Below are 25,677 nucleotides of genomic sequence, written 5' to 3' on the forward strand. Positions count from 1 at the left end.
AAATGAAACTCCCATTTGACCCAGTAATCCCACTTCTAGGAATATATCCCAAGAAACTAGAAACACCAATCAGAAAAGATATATGCACCCCTATGTTCATAGCAGCACAATTCACCATAGCTAAGATTTGGAAACAGCCTAAATGCCCATCAGCAGATGAGTGGATTAGAAAACTGTGGCACATCTACACAATGGAATACTACACTGCTATAAAAAAAGAAGGAATTCTTACCATTTGCAGCAGCATGGATGGACCTGGAGAGCATTATATTAAGTGAAATAAGCCAGGCAATGAAAGAAAAATACCACATGATCTCACTCATTTATGGAAAATAAAGAACATTATAACCTGATGAACAATAAGATAGATACAGAGGCAGTAAAGCACCGAACAGGCTGTCAAATTACAGCAGAAAGGCTGGGGAGTGTTGGGGAGGAGGGGAAAGAGATCAACCAAAGGACTTGTATGCATGCATATAAGCACAACCAATGGACACAAGACACTGGGGAGGGGGGGAGGTGGGATGAGGGCATGTGACAGGGGGTAGGAGAGGCTGGGGCAGGTCAATGGGGAAAAAAAGGAGATATATGTACTACTATATGTAATACTTTAAACAATAAAAAAAAATAAAAATTAAAAATAAAAGAAAAATGACAGTTCATTAATACAAAATAAAAATAATGTTTTCTACCCAAAAGACTTATAAGATAAATAAAACTTTAAAATGTTATTTAGAAGGAAAATAAATGGCCTTTTACATTTAAAATGTTTAAATAGGAAGATATTACCTTTTACCCAAACTCATATCCTCGCCAAATGAAATTATTGTTCGCTTCAAATCAGTTTCCCTAATAATTGGGATGTATGATATTAACTCAAAGGATTTCAACAGTTTTATAAATAAGGTCATTTCTAAGCCATGAGAGGCAAAAGATTAATAAAAGAATCATAATTGTATAAAAATCTTTAAGTGGGTATTAGCTATCACCTTGCTATATTTTTATAACAATGAAAGTAAATAAAAAGTCTTTTAAAATTTTATAATATTTTGTTTTTATTTTTAAAGATTTTAATGTTGACATTATTACAGGAACTCCCCCTCCCCCCAATGCATAATAAATATGCAGCATATAAAAAAAAACTTTGAAACTATGAAATTAAAAAATTATTTTTTTTACTCTGAGAAAAAATAAAGTAAAACAAAATAATATTAGCTCAGATACTTAATGGAAAATATTTTAGTAATTCTTCTTCAATTATAAACATAACACATTTATTTAAGATAATTTGGAAAACAGAATATGTAAGGAATACAATAATAAATACATATCCACAAATTTCCATCATCCATATATATACACACTCATGTTCATTCTTAAAGTGGAATTATATTGTCATATATTTTGATTTTCCCATTTAAGATTACATTCTAAGCACTTTTCTATTTTGTAATATTTCCTCAAAAATGATATTTTTGATGCCTGTATAACATTATCTTTTGGAAATGCCATGTTATATTTCAGCAAGCCCTATTGCTATTTATTTAGATTCTTTTAAAGTTTTTACTCTTATCATGAAAATTTATGTCTGATTCTTTCCTTTAGATAAGATTCTAGATGTGGAATTATACTAGGAAAAGGGGTATAAATATTTTTTAGGAGGGAACATTTTCTATTTTTTGTTTATTCAATTCATTCAACATTTTAAGTAATACGTACTGAGCATCTACTGTGGGACAGACACTGTGCCAGATGTTGGAGATACACCTGGGAAAGAGAGACACTGATGCTGTTTCACAAGGACTTCAGAATCTAGTAATAATACAAATGACCCAAGTATTGTGGTAGGAAGTGCAAGGCGCTTCCCATGTGGAGGACTAGAGACAGGAAGAGTTAACTGAGCATCTGATCTGGGGGTCAGAGAGCCTTTCAAAAGGAACTACCTGATCCCTGAAGAATATGCATAAGTTGGCTAGAAATACATGGGGAGTTTCAGGTAGAAGCAGCAGCATAAGCCATGGTTCTCCTGCTGGAACAACTGGGAGAGGTCAAGTATGATTAGACAGAGAGAATGTACATGTGTGTGGAAGTGGGGAGGGGAATGGGAACATGGAAGGGACAGTGTGAGAAGGCAAGAGATGAAACTTGAATCCTAAAAAGGGGCAAGACCAGTTACAGCCTGATAAGCCAAAGCAAAGGACTGGAATTGTACCCTAAAGGTCTTAGCAATTTTAAGAGGTGGGGTGACAATACAGAAGACAGAAAGACCAATTAGAAAGGGAATGAGAATTGAAATAATATAAAACTAACCAATTTCCCATTTTTGCTTAGGTTACTGGACTGATAGAAAACACAGTAAATTCAGCCACATAGCATACCTTAAGTTTGCCTGAAGATTTCTGCTCTGTACAGAGAAATAGGCTGAATACCATCTGGAACCAGACTTCCAAGGTTCAAATCCCAACGCTTTCACCTACTAGCTTTGTGAAGTTGAAAGATCATAAGAGTAACTCACCTCACAAGCTTGCCATGATTATTAAGTGAGTGAATACTTGTAAAGCACTAGAATGGCACCTGGCACACAATTAGAGCTCCATGTGCTTACTAGTATTATTTCACAAGAAAACCCATGATCTTGTATTTATCATGCTATGTATGTATCCTTTTCTTCAAATCGTGCTTTCTCTGAAGGGTGTAGCAAAGTAGTTCCCAAGAAATTTCACATGGAAATGGGGTTCCATGGTCACAAACAACACTAAATCAAAGTGAACAGTTTCTTTATTGAAGAACTTTTTTGACCTTTAACATTCAGAATAGATTGTAAGCAACAAAATTAAGAAGTTTTAGATTAAAACACAAAGTATAAAGTAAATATCCATGAGTTTATACTGATATAAGTGATTAAATAAATAGAGAGGAGAGGAGAGAGAGAGAGAGAGAGAGAGAGAACTCTTCCATAAGGAAAAATTCCAAATAATTTGTTGAAACTCCCTCCTCAAGGAAGCAGAGCATAACTACCCCTCCTTAAGTGTGGACTACACACAGTAACTTCCTTCCAAAGAGTACAGTGTACAGAGGAGGGAGGGAGTGACTTTACAATGAAGAAACCTCACAAATACTACCTCTGCCAGATGATCAAGGTCAACATTAACAAAACTTCCTAGCCACCTCCCCTAGAGCACACAGCACTTTCTACCTTACATTACAACAACCTATGTCCAAATCTTCTTAAACCATGAAGTTATCTAAAGGCAGAATCTAAGTTATTTCTGAATCTCCAAAGCACACAGCAGAGTGTCTTCTCCTAGTAGGTATTTAGTAAATATGTTTTAAATGAATATTGTAATCATTGGTAGAAGAGATTGCAAATGCCTTTACTATTCAACCAACATAAACTTACTAAGCTCCTGCTATATAAAGGTTAATATACTAGATATAATGGGCATACAAAAATGTTTTTAAATCATTACTGCTTTCAAAAGACATAAATTTCAGAATGTATGTACAGAAATTACTATAATGGAATGCAATTGGTGATAAGGGCCATGAGATGATTGTGTGCTACAAGAGTGCAAAGAGGGAGAGACACTTTTCAACAGTGGTAGTAACATCAGAGATGTCATCTGAGCTGATCCTCACAAAATAGGGTTTTCATAATGCAAATCAGGCAGAAAGGGCTTTCCATGATGATAAAAAAAAATAAGAAAGGTATTAAAGATGCAAGAGGGAAAGACAAAATAATTCACTTGGATGGGCACATAGGACAGTTATAAGACAGCAAAGATTGATAAAGTGAAAGGGGAAGCTGGAGACAAATGGTAAAAATTCTTAAATGTTGGGCTTTGGAGTAGGAAATTATTTTGTTAGGCCAGTGGTCAGCAAACTCAGTCAACAGAGCCAAATATCAACAGTACAATGATTGAAATTTCTTTTGAGAGCCAAGTTTTTTAAACTTAAACTTCTTCTAACGCCACTTCTTCAAAATAGACTCGCCCAGGCCATGGTATTTTGTGGAAGAGCCACACTCAAGGGGCCAAAGAGCCGCATGTGGCTCGCGAGCCACAGTTTGCCGACCACGGTGTTAGGCAATTGGGAGTCACTAAAAGTTTGTTAGAAGGCAGTGAGATACATTATAAGGGTTCATCTGCTTGTAGTTAAAGTTCATTGTGTTGAGATTACATAAGGTGATAGAGAGCCTCATTGAAAGTTAAGAGGTATAAGAATAAGGCAAGGATGTTCATGTCTGAAGCCAAGTAAGCACTCAATGAGAGATAGTCATCATGATCATCATCATGATCATTGTGATCACTATGGTAATAACGATGAAAAAGAATAGAAGGCTCTAAGACTATGGAAAGAAATCATTTATAGAACTTAGTGACTATCTGGATTTGGAAAACTGAGGTCAAAAATATTTCATGTCTACATTAGTATAATAATGATGGAAATCAATCATTAGAACTAGGAAAGTCAGAAGATATACTCATTTTAGAAATAACATCAGAAACTTGGTTTTAGACATGCTGAGTTTGATCTAACAGAAGAAATGCACAGTAGACAGTTGATCATAGAGGAATGGATCCAAAAAAGATGTAGCAGCGAAGCAGGAAGATATGGAAGCTTGAATGAGATGACCTAAATATCCTTAATAAAATAATTGGCAAATGTTCACAATTAGTGAGATAGAGGTAGAATTTCAGGCTACACAAGCATGGAGAAACTTGGGGAAAACCTAACCAGGAACCAGGTAATACTAGTAAATAATGAATTATCAAAGGATTGGCAGGCAGCAAAATGAATCCACTGGAAGATGAATAAATGGATTTAGTAAAAATTAATTGTCAACATAAAACATATATGATTTTCCTCCTAACTGTTCAACAGTTGAGAGAAGAGAACAAGTAGACAGTAGAGATATCCTATGCTGAGGGACACGTGACAGGAATTATTTTCTTTTTTAATTGCTTTTTGCAGTTTTTCTGTGTAAATTATTTTATTCTTTTAAAGTGATTTTTGCTTGTTTTCAGCCCATTTATAGTGTATGTTCGTTTGAGTTCTGCAACGGAACGCAATTGAGTACATAACAGCCTGCTGTGAGAACAAATATATTTCACATATGCCATCAGCAATACTGGCTTCAAAAGTCAAAATTTTAAGGCGACAGTGTGTCAGTTCAACCCCATTTCATTCCTTTAATATCACAGAGCTGGGGAACTTCTATCATACCAGTATTTTAAATTTCAGACCCGTATGGTACATAGTATTTTTTTTCTACTCAACGTTTTCAGGATTACTTTAAGTACGTGTGATCCTTGGTTACTGAAAGTGAAAAGAAGAATATATAAATACTATTCACATCACTTTATTGGTTCTTACCCAGTTTTTCATATAGTGAATAACATATACTCCTGACACCAATAAGGATCTTTCATTCTGCATTATATAACCTGACATGGAAAATAAAAGTAAACAATAGCCAACCTGTGCTTTCCTCATGTATACCAAAGGCTCTTTAAGATGTTCAGGAGGTACTGCAGGATTAGGTAGAGGAAACCTAGGAACAAGAAGAGGCAGCCTAATATTGTACATTACTATTGATAATTAATTCTCTTGCTTAGAAAATACTTACCTCTGTAGCCCATGTTATGAATGAAATAGAATACTTATTAGCAGTATGCATTGACACAAGCTGCAACAGCCTGACAAACTTCAACTCTTATCCTACCAGTACTGTAGTTTTAGATTAGCAATGTAATTACTTGTTAAATTGCATAATTACCTGGATTCATAAATTGAAGTTATTTAAAATATTTTTTGGCTCTGTCAATGCTCATGGTAATTGTCATAACTATTAATTTTAACACAGAAATATAAACATTTAGAGGAATTTTTTATGGTTAAAAAATCAATTGACATACTAACATATCAACTCTTTTCCTTTTCCACATGATTATATATTTTATACAGTTGAAATAATAATAGAAATATCTATTTGAATAGCCATGTTTTATTATATAATACATTCATTTACAAATTTAATAAAATTTAAAATTTTAATGTTTTATGAATTCTTTCTATTTTTTAAGTCACTTTACATTTTATATTCAAAATGTATTGTTTTATTAAGAAAACATTTATTTAATCAACACATTTTTGAGCCATTCTAGGAACTAAATATATGATAGTGATTAAGACAATATCCCCTGTTCTCATATACCTGACATTCTAGTAAAGAAATACAGTGAATATTATAAAAACAAATAAATACATAGAATAACACCAGATAGTAATAAGTGTCATGAGAAAATGAGAGCAGGTAATGGGATAAAAGTGCTTTGGAAGGGTAAGAAAGGAATCTAGGGGAGCATCTAGGAAGAAGCAGCCCAGCATACAAAGATCTGGGGCAAAGGGAAAGCAAGCATAAGACCCTGAGGTGGAAACATTTGGGATGTTTAAAAATCCTTAAAAAAAAAAAACCAGAATGGTTGGGATAAAGGCACAGAGTGATGTGAAATCACATAGAAGGCAATGGGAAACATGATACTTGAATCATTTATTCCAATCTCTTTCACAAAACAAGTATAACTCCTATTGACGTTAGTTACAGGGCCTGTAACTGCAGCTAGGCAACTATGTTCCATAATCAAGAACCATACATCGAATTCTCAAGAAATTCCTCAGCCATAGTGGGACACCAGCATGTGAAGGGTTAATGACATACTAAGCTACCTGTACCTATCCCAGCAAGAGGCTCAAATGTCCATAACAAATGTTTCTAGAATAGAAAAAATAACCTATCCTACCTCATTTAAAGACAGCTTCACTTACTATTTCTAGCTAATTGTTTTTCCCACTAAAATCTACATTCCATATACCTGAATAAATCACCTTTCACAAAGGAAAACATGAAAACCTCTAGATACCTCAGTATTTCTTATATGCAAGATCATTTTAAAAACCATTATTTCATGGTGCTCAGTATGTCATTTGTAAAGGGACATGTGGTTTAGAATTAAGTATCACTCCAAAATCCTTCTATTTTAATAATAATTACAGTACTTCTAAATGCAATAAAATTTAGAAATATAGGATTGAAATCGAATGCACTTACTGAAGAGAGAGGGTTGTCAGAGAGAAACCTGTGCATCATTCTTCACTCCTTCCTCCTCCGATCCCCTAAACCTCCCCAAGATAGTTCTCAGCTTTTTCCTCCCCACTGACACTGTTTCAGGGAACCAGCATCTCTGGTCTGCATTCACCCGTCAGACTGTCCCTGCTTCCATGCTATTTTCAGCCTATTTGTCAATTTGCCTGGCTGCTAGCCAGGAGCAATGTCTTCCATATTCACCAGTGCTTGCAATCCCAGTGTCTAGCATAATGCCTGGCGCACACTAGATAACCAGTACAATGCTGAATGAATAAAATGCAAATATGATCATGTCACTACTCTGCTTAAAATTTTAAATTGACACCCAAATGCTATTAGGATCCAGTCTGCAAAGCCTTGAGTATGAAGCACATTCCTGCCTACGTGGCTCATATCATCCTTTACCATGGCCCTGTCCCCTAAGCCACCCAGCCAATCAACTTCTGTTCCTTCACTGAGCCACAGTTCCCCCTCCAAGTCTCTGAGCCCACTGTTCCCTTCTGCCTAGAGCACGCTTCTTTGCATGCTATATTGTTCTGCCTAGAGCACGCTTCTTCGCATGCTACATTGTATTCCCAGTGCCTAGAGCAGTGCTGGCACATGGTAGGCACTCAATAAATAACTGAGGAATGATGAAATATTAAATAAACTACAAAAGCTAACATTCTAGATCTACATTTTTTGTAATGACAAACAGTTCTATATACCTCAATGGATGCTGAGGGCAAGTCCACATACACAAAGAAGTTATTTTTTTGTATGATGTTCTTAATAATATTATAATTATGTTCAAAAGGATCATTTATAAAGAGAAAAAGGGTAATATCCCAAATGGTAGCAATAAAAAGAATCAACAAGCTTCAGTTTTCTGAAATATTAACTTACAAGAAGCATCTTATTCCCTAATTACACTGAATAAATAAATTTGTAATATAATATAAATTTTGGTGACATAAAAACTCTATATAGTTATTCTCAGGCAAAACTGTAATTTTTAAAGTATTAACTAATTTTAAATGCTATAAAAATACTAATAATAAGAAATAATACAATGAGTATATATTAACAATACTGTATTCAGCACTTACAAAGTAAATATAGCTAAACATAGTATTTCAACATAGGTAGGAAAAACTCACACACTCAGTTCACTATAAACAGCATTCTGAAGTTTCTTCTCCCAACCTGTTTTTAAAAAAATAAAATATATAAACATATTAGTTTCAAAGATAGATATACATTATAATTAAATGTATCTCACTAAAACTGTAACATTATACTCACTTGTGAAAAAACTTTATCAGCTGCCAATTGCTGTGTAGTGTTATTAAGGATTTAGTTCATTATATCCCTTGGCAAACACTGAGTAGCTAAGTTGTCAACATAACAGTATATTATTGTTTAAGTAAAACTATTGCACCATTTCTCAAGATGGAAGAAAAAGTTCCTTCTTCTACCATTAAGTTGCTCAACTAATGCTGAAATCCCTAGCCACTGCACTACTAGTACTATGAGGACTGTGCCTAGAGGAAGGCAAGGAAGAGCCAGGCAGCCCAGCTGGTGTGGCTCAATGGTTGAGCATTGACCTATGAACCAGGAGGTCATGGTTTGATTTCTGGTCAGGGTACATGCCTGGGTTGCAGGCTTGATCCCTGGTGTGGGGCATGCAGGAGGCAGCCAATCATTGATTCTCTCTCATTATTGATGTTTCTACATCTCTCTTCCTCTCCCTTCCTCTCTGAAATCAATAAAAATGCAGGAAGGAGGAGGAGGAGGAGGGGGAGGGGGAAAGGGAGGGGGAGAGGGAGGGAGAGGGGAGAGAAGAAAGAAGCAGCAGCAGCCACCAATGCCAGACACTTGGAAAACACAGACCACAAGTAATCAGTTACAATGAACTAGTCAGTAAAAGCCTAATAGCAGAGGTGGATTATTATAAAGTACCTACCACGAGTCAGACCAGTTATGTTGCCTGCTAACCACTTGAACTTTTCTGGATAGGTAAACCACTTAATATCTCAGTTTCCATGTACAAAGGTTAGAACAGGGAACCTCTCTTCCTGCTCTAAAAGGAGGGGGATTTTTGTTGTTGTTGCTCATTGAAAGGGTAGAAAAGAGGAGGAAAAATCATTGTAGAAGGAAAAACCACCAAAAAAAGGAAAAGACAAGTTGCTGAATAAGGAAGATTTTTCATATATTCAGGATGTATTTTGATCAGGAAGGTAAACAGTATTTAAAACTAACTGATATAAAGCAGTCATTTCCCCAGTGACCCTAAATTTTTACAGCATTTATTGAAATGTCTGAAAGTTCTAATCCTTCCCAAAGAGAAATATATTCAGCCACTGTTTCACAAGTTTGAATGAGTAATTAGATGGGGATGAAATATTTCCTTCAAATACAGTATTTCCTTATTTTGCCTTAAAGAATTAGAAAGAAAAAAGCAACTTACAAACCTGATGTTTTAAAGAATCTCTTAATATCTTCTTTTAGAGATTCAAGTTTAATATCAGTTCTCTGAAGACTGGCCTAATTTTAGAAAGAAGAAAAAGAGGTCAAGATAAGTCATTGGGTTGATATTTAATGTTAATGAAGAATTTTAAAAAGCATGTCCAAATGTACAGACTATTTAAAAACCTCGCTCTGAGGTCAGAGCACCTGGGAATTAACTAGATGAGCTCAAAAGACAGAACTCTTTTTCAACTACTCTGAAATAGAGGATCTGTGGTAGTAAACATTTCTACTCAAAATATAAAAACTTGTAGCTCATGACTGTCTAACAACATCTAGTGTTTTTATCTTTATGAATACTTAACATCATTTGTCCAATAGAAAAAAAATAGATTTCATAAGTTCATTCTCCTAATATTATACCCAACATATACAGCATCTACACCTAATAACCAAAAATCCAGTTGCACCGTTAAAATGGATTTTTGAATAGTATCTTCCTCTTTGAATTGCTGCTCAATGTGAACCTACATTTGCTGTGCATATTTATGGGAAATATATAAAACTACTATTTCACAAATGCTTATTAGTGTCTCTTTCATCTTCAGCCATAAGCTTTTTCTTCTACTGATATTTCACACTGTAATTTTTACCAAAAATAGTAATTTCTTGAACCTATAATGGCTTCATGACTTTCAATGTGTTGATCTTTCATCACTTAGCTCTCTCTATCTAATTCTAGAAGCCTACTTCTTAAGAAGTTATTTCTATTAAAGTATCTCAGAAGCATTTCAAACCTATGAAATAAAAATATTAATCTTCCATTTACTACCTTTCTCCTTCTCTTTCTATTTTTTAATCCTCATCCATGCAATTACTATCCACCAGATCTTCCAAGTCAGAAACATCTGTTATTCTCAATTCCATTCTAACTGGGATTAAATTCCATTCTAAATGGGATTTAACCCATTTCTGGAAAGATGGCATTGATGACAATGAGTTGTTTTTGCTTTTTTTAATCTCCCTGATTTCCACATAAAAACAAACCAAGCAACTCGATACCCAAAGCAAAATCCCATGGAAAACATGTGCAACAAAACTTGATAAGATATCCCCTACAAGCCTAACATACAAGCAATTGGGGACACACCAAGGACACAAGATCTATAATGTATGGTAGTAGCATCTGTGGAGGGGAAATAGAGGGAAGCAATAGGGTATCTGATATATGTAAAAACAGAGAACTTCAAAATAGCCAACAAGTTCATTGGAACATATGATAAGCCAATTTTAGAACAGGAGCTGAAACTGAGAGGGGTTTGGCCTAATCCAGTTGAGTGGATTAGGTCTGAAGAGACTGGAGCCTGGCCCCTGTGAATTCTTGAAACTGACCAACCAGTGCACCCTTTTCAGACAAGGCCACCTTGAGGAGAAAATACTAATAAAGTAACAAGAATTGAGGATGACAGGGAACCAACTTATTACCTTGAAAACTGGTAAATAAAGTAAAAGTAATTTATCTTGCTTTTCCTATGGGAACTGTACCACTGGGCAACCAAATCTATACTAATCTATACTAATAAAAGGGTAATATGCTAATTAGACCAGACATCCTTCCGGTCAAAGCCAAGGAGGCAGGGGCCGAGGCAGAGGTGGTTAGGAGAAATCAGGCCGACAGGGGAGGGCAATTAGGGGGTGATCAGGCCAGCAGGGGAGAAGTTAGGGCAGCCGTGGGCAAACTACATCCCGCGGGCCGGATCCGGCCCATTTGGCTGTTCTATCCGGCCCGTGGAGCCGAAAGAGCGGAGGGTTCTCTTGCTCTCCCCTCCGCTCCTTTACTTTGAATTTATATTAGTTCACATAACCACTCCATCCATGCTTTTGTTCCGGCCCTCCGGTCCAGTTTAAGAACCCATTGTGGCCCTCGAGTCAAAAAGTTTGCCCACCCCTGAGTTAGGGGCATCAGGCCGGCAGGCAGAGGCAATTAGGGGTGATCAGGCAGAAGGCAGGCAGGTGAGCGGTTAGGAGCCAGTGGTCCTGGATTTCGAGAGGGATATCTGGATTGGAGAGGGTGCAGGTCAGGCTGAGGGACTCCCCCCACCCAACCCCCATGCACGATTTCCATGCACCAGGTCTCTAGTCTATAATAATAAAAGGGTAATATGCTAATTAGACTGGACATCTTCCAGATGTCCTTCCTGATGAAGCCGGGGCCAGAGGGAAGCCAGCCGGGTCCCAGGTGTCTGCAGGTGGCCCGGGGGAAGCCAGCCCAAGTCCTGGGTGCCTGCGGACAGCCTGGGGGAAGCCAGCCAGGGTCCTGGGTGCCAGAGGGAAGCCGTTGCCAGCAACCGGGGGAAGGAAGGCCTACTCTTGCACGAATTTTTGTGCATCGGGCCTCTAGTAGTAGATAAGAGGAAATGTCTCTTTATAAAGGAATTCCAGCTAATAACTAAAATAGATATGATATAATTAGAATATCACCATTTTTCAACCCCTAATAAATTACTAATTCTAGGCATTGAGCAGAAACAGCTAATAACATTGCAAAGGACAGACACTATGTGCTTCTCAGTGAAAGAACACTTTCTGCCAACATCAGCGGTCACCTGTGTCTGCACACGCCATTGGGTCTAGCTGTCAATTTACAAGTCATACAAAGGACAGAGGAACATGTTAGGCTTCACCATGGGTGTGCAATCAGAAAAACCCAGTATGTGAGAAATTATAAAGGTCAAATGGGCCAGTTCTTCAGCGATAAATTATAAAGAAAAAGAAGGGAAGAGGAGGAAACCTGTAGATTTTTAAAGACTTTAAAAGGCACATCAAAAATATTTTTTTAATTGGCAAGACCAAGTTAGTGTCTATGGATATACATTTGGTTAATAAAACTATCAAGAAATGCAGGAAAGTGATTACCAAATCAGGTGGTGGGGGAGGGAGAGGTTCATGACGGGGAAGGGGCAAATGAAGGGGTTTCTGGTATGGCTGGCAAAGTTTCCCCCCCACCTTTTTTTTCTTTTTCAGTTTTTTTTTCTTCAAGAAAAACGATTTTAAATATAATAGTGTTACATGCAATAATCATTAATATTTCAAGAAAATGATCTTAAATATAATAATGTTACATGCAATAAACATTAATATCTCAAGAAAAACAATTTTAAATATGATGTTACATGCAATAAACACCAATTATTCAAGAAAAATTATCTTACATATAATACTACATGTAATAAACATTAATATTTCAAGAATAAAAGGATTTTAAGTATATTACCAAAACTGTACTAACATAGTATAATATCATAAAAGTTGTAAGAAATATCAAAAATCTGCAAATAACAGGATTACTTCAATTATATTCTAGAATATTTTCCCTCTCTGGCTCTATTTTTATTCATCAGTTTATGTTATTATATTCCACATATGAGTAAGGTCATATGATATTTATCTTTCTCTGACTGGCTTATTTCACTTAGCGTGATGCTTTTAAAGTCTATTTTGTTGGATATGAGTATTGCTACTCCAGCTTTTTTTTTTTTCTTTTCCATTTGCATGGAAATTTTTTTTCCATCCCTTCACTTTCATCCTGTGTGTGTCTTTTGTTTTGAGGTGGGTCTCTTGTAGACAGCTTATAGTTTGGTCACGTATCCATTCAGCTACCCTACACCTTTTGATTGGAGCACTTAATCCATTTGTATTTAGGGTTATTATTGAGAGGTACTTATTTATAGCTATTTTAATTCTATATGGCTAGGTTTCTCTCTCTGTTTCTTCTTCTCAGCAATCCCTTACAGAAATCCCTTTAGCATTCTTGTAATGCTGGCTTGGTGGTGATGAACTCCTTTAGCCTTTTTTTTTGTCTGGGAAGCTCTTTATTTGACTGTCTATTTTGAATGATAGCCTTGTTGGATATAGTAATCTTGGTCTCAGATCCTTGCTTTCCATTACCTTGAGTACTTCATGCCATTCTTTTCTGGCCTGTAGAGTTTCTGATAAGAAATCAGGTGTTAGCCTATGGGAACTCCTTTGTAGGTAACATTTTTCTTTTTTCTTGCTGCCTTTAATATTCTCCCTTTGTCTTTAATTTTTGGCATTTTAATTATGATGTGTCTGGGTGTGGGTCCATTTGCGTTCTTCTTGTTTTGGGTTCTCTGTGCCTCCTGAACTTGTGTGACTTTTTCCTTTACCAGGGTAGGGATGTTTTCTACCATTATTTCTTCAAACACCTTCTCTGTTCCTTTCTCCCTTTCTGCCTCTTCTTGCACACCTACTATTCAATATTGTTACGTTTCACATTGTCCCACAGCTCCCTTAAGCTGTCCTGTTTTTTAATTGTTTTTTTCTTTTTGGTTCTCTAATTGAGTGATATTTTCAACTCTATCTTCTAATTCACTGATTAGATCATGAGCTTCCCCTAATCTTCTGCGTATTCCTTCCAATGTGTTCTTTGTGTTATGTCATTCTTTATCTCAGATTGTTCTTTTTTCATAGTTACTATATATTTTTTCATACTGTTGAGCATTTTTACCATCATTACTCTAAACTCTGTTTCAGATAAATTTCTTATCTCTGCTTCATTTATCTCTTCTTCTGGAGAATTCGCTAGTTCTTTCACTTGGGGGTTGTTTCTTTGTTTCCTCATTTTGGTTGTCTGCTTGGGTTTGTGACTATGTTTTAGGTAGATCCTTTATACCTCTCAATCTCTAGTGCAGGACAGTGTTAAAGGCTGTTTCTGACTAATTGGATCAGGCACAGACTCAAAGCCTCCAGAGACTGCCTCTGTCTACAGACTAATAAGATTCTAACTTGAATTGCCCCCAGGCAATTGTCCTCAGATATGGCGAGAGTTTTTTCAACAGGGTAGGGCAATTGCTTCTGCCTGGAGGCTAATTGTTACTTTTAGTCTCTTAAGTGGCCTCAGGGCAAGGTGTTTTCCAATAGGATGTGTCAACTGTCTTCCCCCCAGGCAAGGCATATGTCTATGTGGGAAAGATGTCCTCTGCTGTGTGAGGGAATGACTCAACCCAAGAAACTTGGGGTGTCTACCTTCTGCGCTCTATCCCCTGAGTCCCCAGTCCTGGGTTCTGCTCTCACAGCTCCAGTCTATTTCACCCTCCCTCTGCCAGAGCACAAGGTGGGTGGCTCCACAGGGAATTTTTGTGCATTGGCCCTTTAAGAGGGTACCCGAACTTTCAGCTGCCACTCCCTGGCAGACAGCACCCCACTACCTTTCACAGCTAGATGTTATGTGGGTACCCTCCTAAGTCTGGTGCTTTCTGCTGGGGAGCCCAGCTTCAGGATTAGATCCCAGAGTTCTCAGTGGCTTCCCCCACAACTGAGATATCTCTCCAGGACTTCAGTTGCCATCTGAGGGTGCCCAGCCAGCCCTTTCGCACCTCCACCCCTCCTACCAGTCTCTATGCGGTCTCCATCTTTGGTCCTTGGGTATCAGGGTTCTCTCCTGTGAGTTTTCCATTGATTATTCAGGAAGCCTTTCAAAGTTTCCCTTTTTTACCAGAGTAGATTTCACAAGGTAGTTCATCTTATAATAACTCATTATATTATAGATTTGTATAGTTTCCATTTGTGTTTTATTTTATGAATAAAAAAGGGTCAAAAAAGATTTTAAAAGGGTCAACAAAGATTAAAAATATATATCTCCCAAGCTATTCCCTGTCTCCATTCTAAAATCCACACTTGAGTCCTCCTCCTTTCTCGTTTGGATTACTGCAACAGCTTCTGAACTGGACATCCTGACACCTTGTTTAAATTGCAACTACCAACCACCCCAGCCTCACACCCCCTTATTCTGCCTTTTCTTCTTTCTTAGTATTTATCATCTCCTAATATGCTGTGTGATTAATTTATGTACTATGTTCTTTGGTATAGTGTCTATCTCACTTCACTGGAAGTGGTGAGCCCCACTAGTAGATATCTTTGTCTTTGTTCACTGCTGTATCCTAAGTGCCTAGGAAAGTTCCTTTCACTAGTAGGTGCTCAATAAAAGCTTATTAAATACATGAACCAATTTCTCCCCCTTTCAGTCCATCCTCCAGCATTTTTTTCCTAAAATGTAAGTCTTTCCTGGCTATGGATCTCCACAGCACACCCAAGAAGCCTGAACTTTTCTACTTTTCAACAGGATGGGCACATGGCCCTTCCCTATGTACCACCTATCTCTCCAAATTCAGCAGCTGCTCCTCCAATGAGCTGACAACATCCTCTCTTTTCTTACACTTCTTCCCTGAGTACATCCTGCTCTTTAGTCACAGTGAATTACATTCACCAATTCCCCCACTGTCAAATATGTTAAGGATTACAGGCTTTTGTCCATGTTGTTTCCTCAGATGCAGGTGCCCCCTCACCACCTTAGCAAAGCCCTACTAGTTCCCAAGACAGCCCTCAAATATTACCTGCTTTCCCCACTCCCCCCATTCTCATCTGCAAATATATCTATTCTGTTCCTCTGTTAAAGCACTTATCAGATTATACTGTAATTTTCAGCTCACCCATCTATCTTTCCATTACATTCAAGGGCAAAGACCATGTCTTCTTCATTTCTGCATCCCAAGTATCAACTGGGCATTAATTGTTGCTTGACAACATTATATTGACCAAACTATATGATATCCTTTTTAACAAATTTTTCCACAAATGAACAAGGAACTTTATAAAAATTATTTTTAACTGAAGAGACTAGTTTCCAGTCTGTTACTCCTAGGATTTTAAAAGCTGCACAACCCTGCTCGTTATTCAAAAGTACCATGGCAAAAGGAAACAGGTTTTTTCACTAAGCCTGTATTTGAAATGACTCAGAGGTAGCACAATTTAAAGAACTTCAAAAGAGAAATTGGTTATTAATTCTAAACATTTCAATATTTCAAAGTTGCTACACCTCTTAGATATACTTTTTTTTCCTCACCTGAGAATATATTTTTATTGATTTTTGAGAGAGAGACATCGATGCGAGAGAAACATCGATTGGTTGCCTCTTGTACTCGCCCCAACTGAGGATCCAACCTGCAACCTAGGTATGTGCCCTGACTAGGAGTCGAACCTATAACCTTTTGGTGTATGGGATGATGCTCCAACCAACTAAATAGCCCAGCCAGGGCAGATATACTTTTTTTATATCAAAGGCAAACCACATTAATTAATAATCTCAGCTAATTATAAAAATCTTAAGAAATTTGAAAATCAAAAACAGGACAGTGACAAGAGGACGACACGGTGAGGCACAGCAATTCTCAAACACGTTTTAGTAGCATAACCCCTTTTCCAAATGAAGTCTGAGCCCCAGTAGGAACCCTACTATATAAAACACACTGAAAGTGGTGTTTCTAGACAATCAAAACAAAAAGTCTTTTCTCATTGAGTAAGGTACAATTAACATTAAAAAGACACAGTTTTATTCTGATAAAGCCTCAATATACACTTTTTTTGCACTTTGTTTTGGTTGCTCAATATGGAGAAAAATCCTGATTCACAGCGATACGTGTTTGCTTTTTTAATGGGCTTCCTGGCGATCTCAGCACACTCCCCAATTAAACTGCTGTAGAAAATTGGAAGAGAAGTGGTTGGAAGTTTTATTTTGAAGACAAATCACTAAAATGATTATCAAAAATACAAAAAAGAAAAAAAAGAGCTTCTGATACTTGTAAGTGCTAAAACTAGGCATGCCATGGTATCACCCTCCGGACGTGTTCCTGGCTCTCTTGCCCACATCTCAGCAGCACACATGATGGAAGTTCCTACTGAGCAGATGCACCTGTGCACTGTTTGGCCAATGGCAACCGCATACCCCTGCAGTAGGATCCTCACTGGTACAATGTACCATGAGGGGACATGCACAAGCCCAAATACATTGAAAGACCAGTGCACAATTACATCCTTCCTCATTCATGACACATTTCTAAGCATCCCAAACATATAAAGAAATATGGGAGAAGCAGAGATTTTTGTTTTCCACCTGGGATCTACCCAGAAACAAGTTAATTTGGAAGCACTCTAGTAGATTATGAAGTATCCTATACTAGAGGCCTGGTGCACCAAATTCATGCACTGGGAGTCGGTGGGGGGGGGGGGGGCACTCAGTCCGGCCTGTGCCCTCTCACAGTCTGGGACCCCTTGGGGGGTGTCTGCCTGCCAGCAGTTGGGGATCCCTCTTGCAGTCCAGGACCCCTCACTCCTTACCACCCACCTGCTCGCTGCTCCTTACACTCAGCTCGCTGTTCCTTAGCGCTGCTGCAGAGGCAGGAGAGGCTCCCATCACTGCCACTGTGCTCACCAGCCATGAGCCTGACTTCTGGCTGAGCAGCGCTCCCCTGTGGGAGCACACTAACCACCAGGGGGCAGCCCCTGCACTGTCTGCCCCCTAGTGGTCAGTGTGCATCATAGCAACCGGTCGTTCCACCGATCATTCTGCTGTTCAGTCAATTTGCATATTAGAATTTTATTATATAGGATAATAAAGAGGTAATATGCAAATTGACCATCACACCCTCACAAGATGGCTGCCTACGACCAGGCCAGCAGGGGGGTTAGTGAGGGACGACCAAATTACTGAACAAGCAGGCTGCATGGGGCGACCAGGTCGGCAGGGGGTTAATGAGGGACAACCAAACGACTGAACAAGGAGGCTGTGTGGGGCGACCAGGCCAGCACGGGGTTTAGTGAGGGACGACCAAACGATGAACAAGCAGGCTGCATGGGGTGACCAGACTGGCAGGGGGATTAGTGAGGGACAAACAAATGACTGAACAAAGCAGGCTGCGTGGGGCGACCAAGCCAGCAGGGTGGGCAGTTAGGGGCAACCATGCCGGCAGAGGGGGGAAGATGGGGGTGACCAGGCCAGCTGGGGGGGGGGGCAGTTAGGAGCAACCAGGCTGGAAGGGAGGGGGCAGTTGGGGCGACCTGGCTGGCAGGGGTGGCAGTTAGGGGCGACCAGGCAGGCAGGCAGGTGAGCATTTAGGAGCCAGCAGTCCAGGATTGTGAGAGGGATGTCCAACTGCTGGTTTAGGCCCAATCAGGCCTAAACCAGCAGTCGGACATCCCCCGAGAGGTCCCGGATTGGAAAGGGTGCAGGCTGGGCTGAGGGGTCACCCGCCCCGTGCACAAATTTCGTGCACTGGGCCTCTAGTTTGATATAACAATGCATTTGAAAGTGTTATTTCTTAATATAATTTTAAATCAAATATTTTTAATGAATAGAACATTCTCAAAATCCTTGATGTAACAGAGCATAGTTTAAAACCCATTTGGGACTAAATGAGAGTGGGACTGTGTATCAGAAGACCTTGAATCATCTCTCAGTCTTATATATTATCTCAGTCAAGTCATTTAACCTCTCTGTATCTCAATTTTATTTTTTATTTAATAGGGAAACTAACAGCTAAACTACATTATTTTGAGACTCAAACAGAAAATATTTCAAAGTTATTTTTAGACTGTGAAATCCAACGTAAGTTAAAGTTGTGTTATAAAATATAAGATATGCCCAGATGGCAAGGGGCTAAATGTAAAAGATTGGCAGGGAAGGAATGAATTGAGGTAGAGGTTTTTAACATATCTACAGCAAAAGCTAAGCCTTCTTTTATGCAAACTGCCTCTAGCTCAGAGCTGGCTAAGAATATATTCAGAAATGTAATCCAGCAAGAGTGTACAGTCCGTTCCTAGTCATGTCTTCACCCATTTACTTATGCTGGCATTTCTGATATCCTCCACCACTCCACTCTAACAACACAGGACCATCGGAGGCCGGGCTTCAGCTGGTGGGCAGGATACTGCCCAGGGTTTTGAGTGTAGCGAAGTGCTGAGGGGAAGTCTTGGTCTTTCCGGATCCGGGCTTGGAGGAGAGGGCTATCGCTTGTCCTCACCTTGACAAATTGGGGGGCTGAGCACTGGAGGTGTGGGGTAATCAGAACGGGGTTACGGCGGGGAGCATCTCAGGCTAGTTTTGAGGGCAGCGTACTTTCTAGGAACATTCTGAAGGTGTGACTAAGTGTTCACAGTTTCTTTTAGGGTAGTCGGAAGGGAGGGATTCTAGGGAGCCTTGCCATGATTTTCTTGCTAAGAGGGGCTGGAGGGGATGTACAGGAGAGTTGACCCTGGGTGGCAGTGGGCAGAGGGGTGCAGCGCGGGCGCAGGGGTGTGGGGAGCCTAGCATTCCTGTCTCGGAGACTGGAGCCAGTTAGTTGATGGGCAAGTAAGGAAGCTGATCAGAAATTAGGCCAAAAGGAAACAAAATTAAACACACACACACACACACACACACACACACACACACACAAAACCACATGACCATCTCCACCCCTGCCCTCCCCGCCGCCACACAAACACACACCCACGCACGTTAATGTTTCCATTGTCTTTCTATTTCCACCAGAACAGTCTTAATCCAAAGCATTGGCCACTGGCAATTTTAAATAAGGAAAGGAGAGGAGCAAAGTGGCTGAAGTAACAGCTGGGTCAAAGAAGCTGAGAGGTAATCTGAAGTACAAACCAGGGTATGGGAAGGTCTACAAAAAAGGGTTGCAAGGTTTCTTTAATTCCCTTTAAGTGGGGAGGCCCCATCCCTCCACTTCTTACTATGCCACTATGCTAATCCTGGACTTCATCTTTAATTCCCTTGAGGGGTCCCAGATTGGAGAGGGTGCAGGCTGCGCTGAGGGACACCACCTCCCCCATGCCCCGTGCATGAATTTCATGCACCGGGCCTCTAGTTTTATATAAAATAGTTTTAACCTGAAAGGATCTTATAGATCACCAGGGATTCACAGATCATACTTTGAGAATCACTCTACTAGACTATAGGCTTCTGGAGGACAAGTGTCTTTCATCTTTGTACCTAGATCCAGCACAATAGCTATCACATAGTAAGTTCTTCATAAACATGTTTTCAATTATTGCATTTGCACTACAGATTGCTTAGATCTACACCAGCAAAACTCCATGGGAAACACAAAATGAACAAGACTTTATCCTTGTTCCCTGGAATTTTTAGTCTGAAAAAGGAAAAAGCCAATTTAAAAAAATAAAACAAAAACCTAACTCCACTGTAAGAAAGAAAATGTTACAACAGAGGTATCATCCATAGAGAAAGGAACATTTATTCTAATGGAAGAAACTGGAAAGGGGAGCAAAGAAGTATAGGCTGTCTGGATGGACTGAGCAACGGCATGGGGATGCTTTTGTGCACTGACAGTGTGTGGAACAGCACAAGTTCCAATACAATGTGGGAAGGAATAAAGAGGAGAATGAAGCCGATCACTCTCTTCTATTCCTCTCTATCCTGATCACCATTGTCAGATTAATGCTCCTAAAAACCACCTTCATGTCTCCACTCTCTTCAAAATATCCCAATGACCCCATTCAATGCCTATAAAATAAAGACAAATTCGTTCTAGCATTTACAATCCTCTAAAAGCCTCGTTCCACCCAGCCTATATAATCTCTCTCTCTCTCTCTGTAAGTATCTTACCACAGAAACCCTCTGCTCAGCTTTATCGCTGTTCCTATATTGGGAATTCATTCCCATCTTTCCACCTTGAGTGATCCAAGCCTTCTTCATCCCCAGCCTTTTCCTTTCAATATATCCATACCTTAGTATATGCCTATTCATTTGCATTCTTCTTTCAATAATTAACTGGACACTTCCTATGTTCCAGTTGTTGGGTATAAAAAGAAAGACAAAACATAGTTCTCCCTCACTCTTGAGGAACTCACAATGTACTGAAGAACATAAACAAAAAACTAAGAGAGAAGTGTGATAAAAAAGGATATAACACCCTTTCCCACATCAATCCCCATTCTTTTATCATTAACATAATTTTGGACTTCATCTATTTTCTGTCAAGAGCCCATCACCACCGCAGAAGAGGGACTCATTAACGACAATGAGATAGCATCAACAAATCGACAAACAACAAGTGCTGGTGAGGATGTCGAGAAAAAGGAACTGCTGGTGGGAATGCAGACTGGTGCAGCCACTGTGGAAAACAGTATGGAGTTTCCTCAAAAAATTAAAAATGGAACTCCCATTTGACCTAGTAATCCCACTTCTAGGACTATATCCCAAGAAATCAGAAACACCAATCAGAAAGGATATATGCACCCCTATGTTCATAGCAGCACAATTCACCATAGCTAAGATTTGGAAACAGCCTAAGTGCCCGTCAGCAGATGAGTGGATTAGAAAACTGTGGCACATCTACACAATGGAATACTACGCTTCTGTAAAAAAGTAAGAACTCTTTGCGTTTGCTATAGTATGGATGGAACTGGAGAGCATTATGCTAAGTCAGTGGTCGGCAAACTCATTAGTCAACAGAGACAAATATCAACAGTACAACGATTGAAATTTCTTTTGAGAGCCCAATTTTTTAAACTTAAACTTCTTCTAACGCCACTTCTTCAAAACAGACTCTCCCAGGCCGTGGTATTTTGTGGAAGAGCCACACTCAAGGGGCCAAAGAGCCGCATGTGGCTCGTGAGCCACAGTTTGCCGACCACAGTGCTAAGTGAAATAAGCTAGTCAGAGAAAGATAAATATCACATGATCTCACTCATTTGTGGAATATAATGAACAACATAAACTGATGAACAAAAATAGATCCAGACACATAGAAGCATGGAACAGTCTGTCAATCCTCAGAGGGAAGGCAGGGTAGGGTGGGGGTGGGGGGTAAGAGATCAAACGGAGGACTTGTATGCATGCATATAAGCATAACCAATGCACACAGACACTATGGGGGGCATGTGCTGGGGGGTGGGAGTGACCAATGGGGAAAAAAGAAGACATATGTAATACTTTGAAGTAGAATTAAAAAAAAAAAAAACACATGTTGAATTGGATATTCCTGTTGCTTCCTAATAGTTTTGGTTCTTTCTAAAATTGTAGACCAGATTTGTTTCTGTAATCCTAGTAGTCTGGTAGACATGCATTATAGCAAGGAATGAGTTTTAGTTTCCAATTGGGAAGTCTGGCTCTGTGCGAGCTGACCATGCCTTATACTCAATCTGTGTTGTGTAACTGGACCTCTGCTCTGGTTTCTCTCACCCGAGGATGGAGCCCTCACTGGCTTTCTTTTGCTGACATCCCTAAGCTGGCCCTCTTCTCTGCCAGCACAGGCTGTCTTATCCTCCCCTTATGCCACAGCTTTACTTCTTAGCCTCTTTTCATAACATATTTTATGCCTGAAACAGTCTAAACTTCCCCTTTACTAATCAATCGTTTCCCTCTCATTTCAAGTTGGCTTTGCCTAATTCAAGAATCTGACATGACCTTCTCTAAATAACTCAGTGCTGAAATAAAACACGAAGGGATATCTTACACAAAGCAAACCTACATTTTAATAGGTATCTTATCCCTCAAGTATATAAATTCTATGAAGACAAGAGGTTATCTATTTTGAAATCCTGTACACCATCATCTACTTCTTCACTGTCTTACTTTCCAGGATTAAAGGGTATGACAGTAGCCACTGTAGATATGGGTAAGGATAATACCACTTCAGATTCACACCAAACTCAATCCGAGTCTCTGAATTATTCATATATATCAGCTGCACTAGCCCAATCAGGAGCTTCCCCTAGTGTCTGCCAATTCCCACCTTTGAGAGAAAAAAGACAGACAGGTGATAGTAAGCTCTAGTCATAGCACAGGCTTTTAAATACCAATATATGTTCTATCTATCCATGCCTTACATAAAACATCTTTAATTAAAATCTGTTTAATTAAATCCATTTAATTTGCATTTTCCTAAAATAAATAATAAAGGTCATATTCTTTTCTCTTTTTATGATCTCTAAATTCTGGTACAAATTTCTGGTTATGAAGAATACAAAAACAGTATTTGAGATACAATCTCATAAGATTTTTAGTAGAGACACTAGCCTTGAGATGCTCTTGGGTTCTAGACTTATGACAGCATCCTATCATTTATATTATTTCTTCTCTCCCCAAAGCTTATCTTCTTTCAGGTTCCTTCCTTTCACAATTCTATTATTTATAATAATAATCTGAACAACAAGACCTATTAAATATTTAATGGAATGGTAATAACATTTGAGGTTTTACACAACATCCATTTTAAGTACAAAAAAATGCATTATACAAAGTAATAATGCTGATTTGGTGCTAGACATCAAATGTGGATTTAGGCTATTATCCTAGTGTCTAGAGGATGAGTGAAAAAAAATCAATTTTAAGATGCAGGTTGACTTCATAATAAAGTATCTCAAGAAACTCAGAAAAAAAAAACAACAACACAACATAACCCCTTTCTAGAACCACAAAATTCCATGTTATCACACTAATATCTTAAATAATTAAACTTCAATAAATAAAAGGATACATTAAAATAGAGTCAATGTTTAATCATAATACTAAAAGAGAAGCAATAGTAGGGAAAAGGGTCTAAAAACCATTTATATTGGTTTAGAAATGTGCTATGTGGTTTTATTTTTCTAATTAATTTGGGCCACACTGCTCTAGACCCTCTGGGTAGACACAGACAAAATGAAAGCAGTTCAGAAAATACCCTCTAGATTAAAATTTTAAAGGTATGTAACAAATAAACAGCCAATTGTTTACAAGTATATTATCAAAGCTGATTGTAAAGTTGCCTTTAAGAGTTAGCTGATTTATATTGCATGTCTGAGCTAATTGATACAAACTAAGGCAAAGTTGTTATCACTTTTTTTTCAAGTCCAAAACTGCACTACTTTTAAAAGATCTATAATTACATTTTTATGAATCTACTAGAGGCCCAGTACATGAAAATTCATGCACTGGAGGGGGGGTCCCTCAGCTCAGCCTGCCCCCTCTCACAGTCTGGGATCCCTCAGGGGTTGGAGGCAACCCGGCAATCAGGGGAAGGCAATGCCCCATCACACCTCTGCTGCTGCCACTGCCGGCAGCACAAGCCTCGGCCGGCCCTGGTTACCTGCGCCTCGGGCAGCCCTGGGTGGCTGGGCAGCCGCCATCCGAGGCTTGCCTGAGCCTCAGGCCAGCCCTGAGCGGCTGGGGTGCTGAGGGGACTGGGGGACTCCAGAGGTAGGCACGCCTGCCACCCCAGCAGGGCTTGAGGGGACTGGGCACCCTGCCATCTTGTGACCGTGGGCGCTACCATCTTTGAGGGGGGGCAGTCAATTAGCATATTCTCTCCTTATTGGCTGTGGGTGCTGCCATCTTTGAGGGAGGGGCAGTCAATTAGCATATTCCCTCCTTATTGGCTGTGGGCGCTGCCACCTTTGAGGGTGGAGCAGTCAATTAGCATAGTCTCTCCTTATTGGCTGTGGTGACGGTGTGAGGATCAATTAGCATATTCCATCTTTATTAGATAGGATAATAGTAAAGGTCTGTTCTTTTCTTTATCTTAAGAATTAGTCAAATACAGGTTTTGAGCATCCCATGTAATCATCTCCTTACACTACTTTATCTTTCTATTTCCTTGCCCTACTTTTTTACTAACCGTTAAATGTTATAGGTGCAGATACATAACCCTTTGCTTGAAATTCCAAAATCTGAAGAGCTTTGAAAACTAGTATTTGTGTAATCGAATTGTGGCAAAATCTGCCCTGATTTGAACTCATTTGATGGCAAAATCTGATCTGACCTGAATTGACATGAGACTATTTATAGTCCTTATTTATCACACCAAGTATGAAAATTCATACATTTGCCACATAAATATTAATCTATATAATTACTAGGTGCTGCAAGAACTTGGTAGGGATATTAAAGAACATACAGAATATGCATAAATTACCTTTCTAAAATTTGAAAAACATGTGAATTTTGAAACATATCTGGCCCTAGGTTTTGGATAAGGGATTGTTGACCTGTACTTATTTTTAACACTATCATCTCTACATGAGGGTTCTTATTCACTGTTGTATGGCCTGGGCCTAGAATTGTGCCTGAGATAATAAATATTCTTAAAAAACAATAATTAAAAAAAACATACAATTATAAAAGGGGCAAAAGATCTGAACAGACATCTCACCAAAGACATACAGATGGCAAATGAATATATGAAAAGATGCTTACTCCATGTTTTAACCAAAGAATTTATGTGCAT

At 38.8% G+C, this 25,677-nt stretch overlaps 1 protein-coding gene across 8 annotated transcripts in view; it reads right to left on the reverse strand.

The window, feature by feature from the left end:
- The window catches only part of TBC1D19 (TBC1 domain family member 19), a 102,507-nt gene that overhangs the window by 70,978 nt on the left and 5,852 nt on the right, over positions 1-25,677 (reverse strand). For 4 of the 8 annotated variants that reach the window (XM_080657969.1, XM_080657968.1, XM_080657971.1 and 1 more), the window contains exons 2-4: positions 9,601-9,673; positions 8,287-8,332; positions 5,482-5,554 (exon numbers count right to left, since the gene is read on the reverse strand). In XM_080657969.1, the coding sequence (XP_080514095.1) occupies positions 5,482-5,554; positions 8,287-8,332; positions 9,601-9,673 (192 nt within the window). Of the gene's footprint in view, positions 1-5,481; positions 5,555-7,111; positions 7,225-8,286; positions 8,333-9,596; positions 9,674-25,677 lie in introns of those variants that run through there. The other 4 variants (XM_080657974.1, XM_080657973.1, XM_080657975.1 and 1 more) reach the window with 4 other exon arrangements.

The sequence above is a fragment of the Plecotus auritus genome (genome assembly GCF_963455305.1).
Source record: "Plecotus auritus genome assembly, chromosome: 1".
NCBI classification, from domain to species: domain Eukaryota; kingdom Metazoa; phylum Chordata; class Mammalia; order Chiroptera; family Vespertilionidae; genus Plecotus; species Plecotus auritus.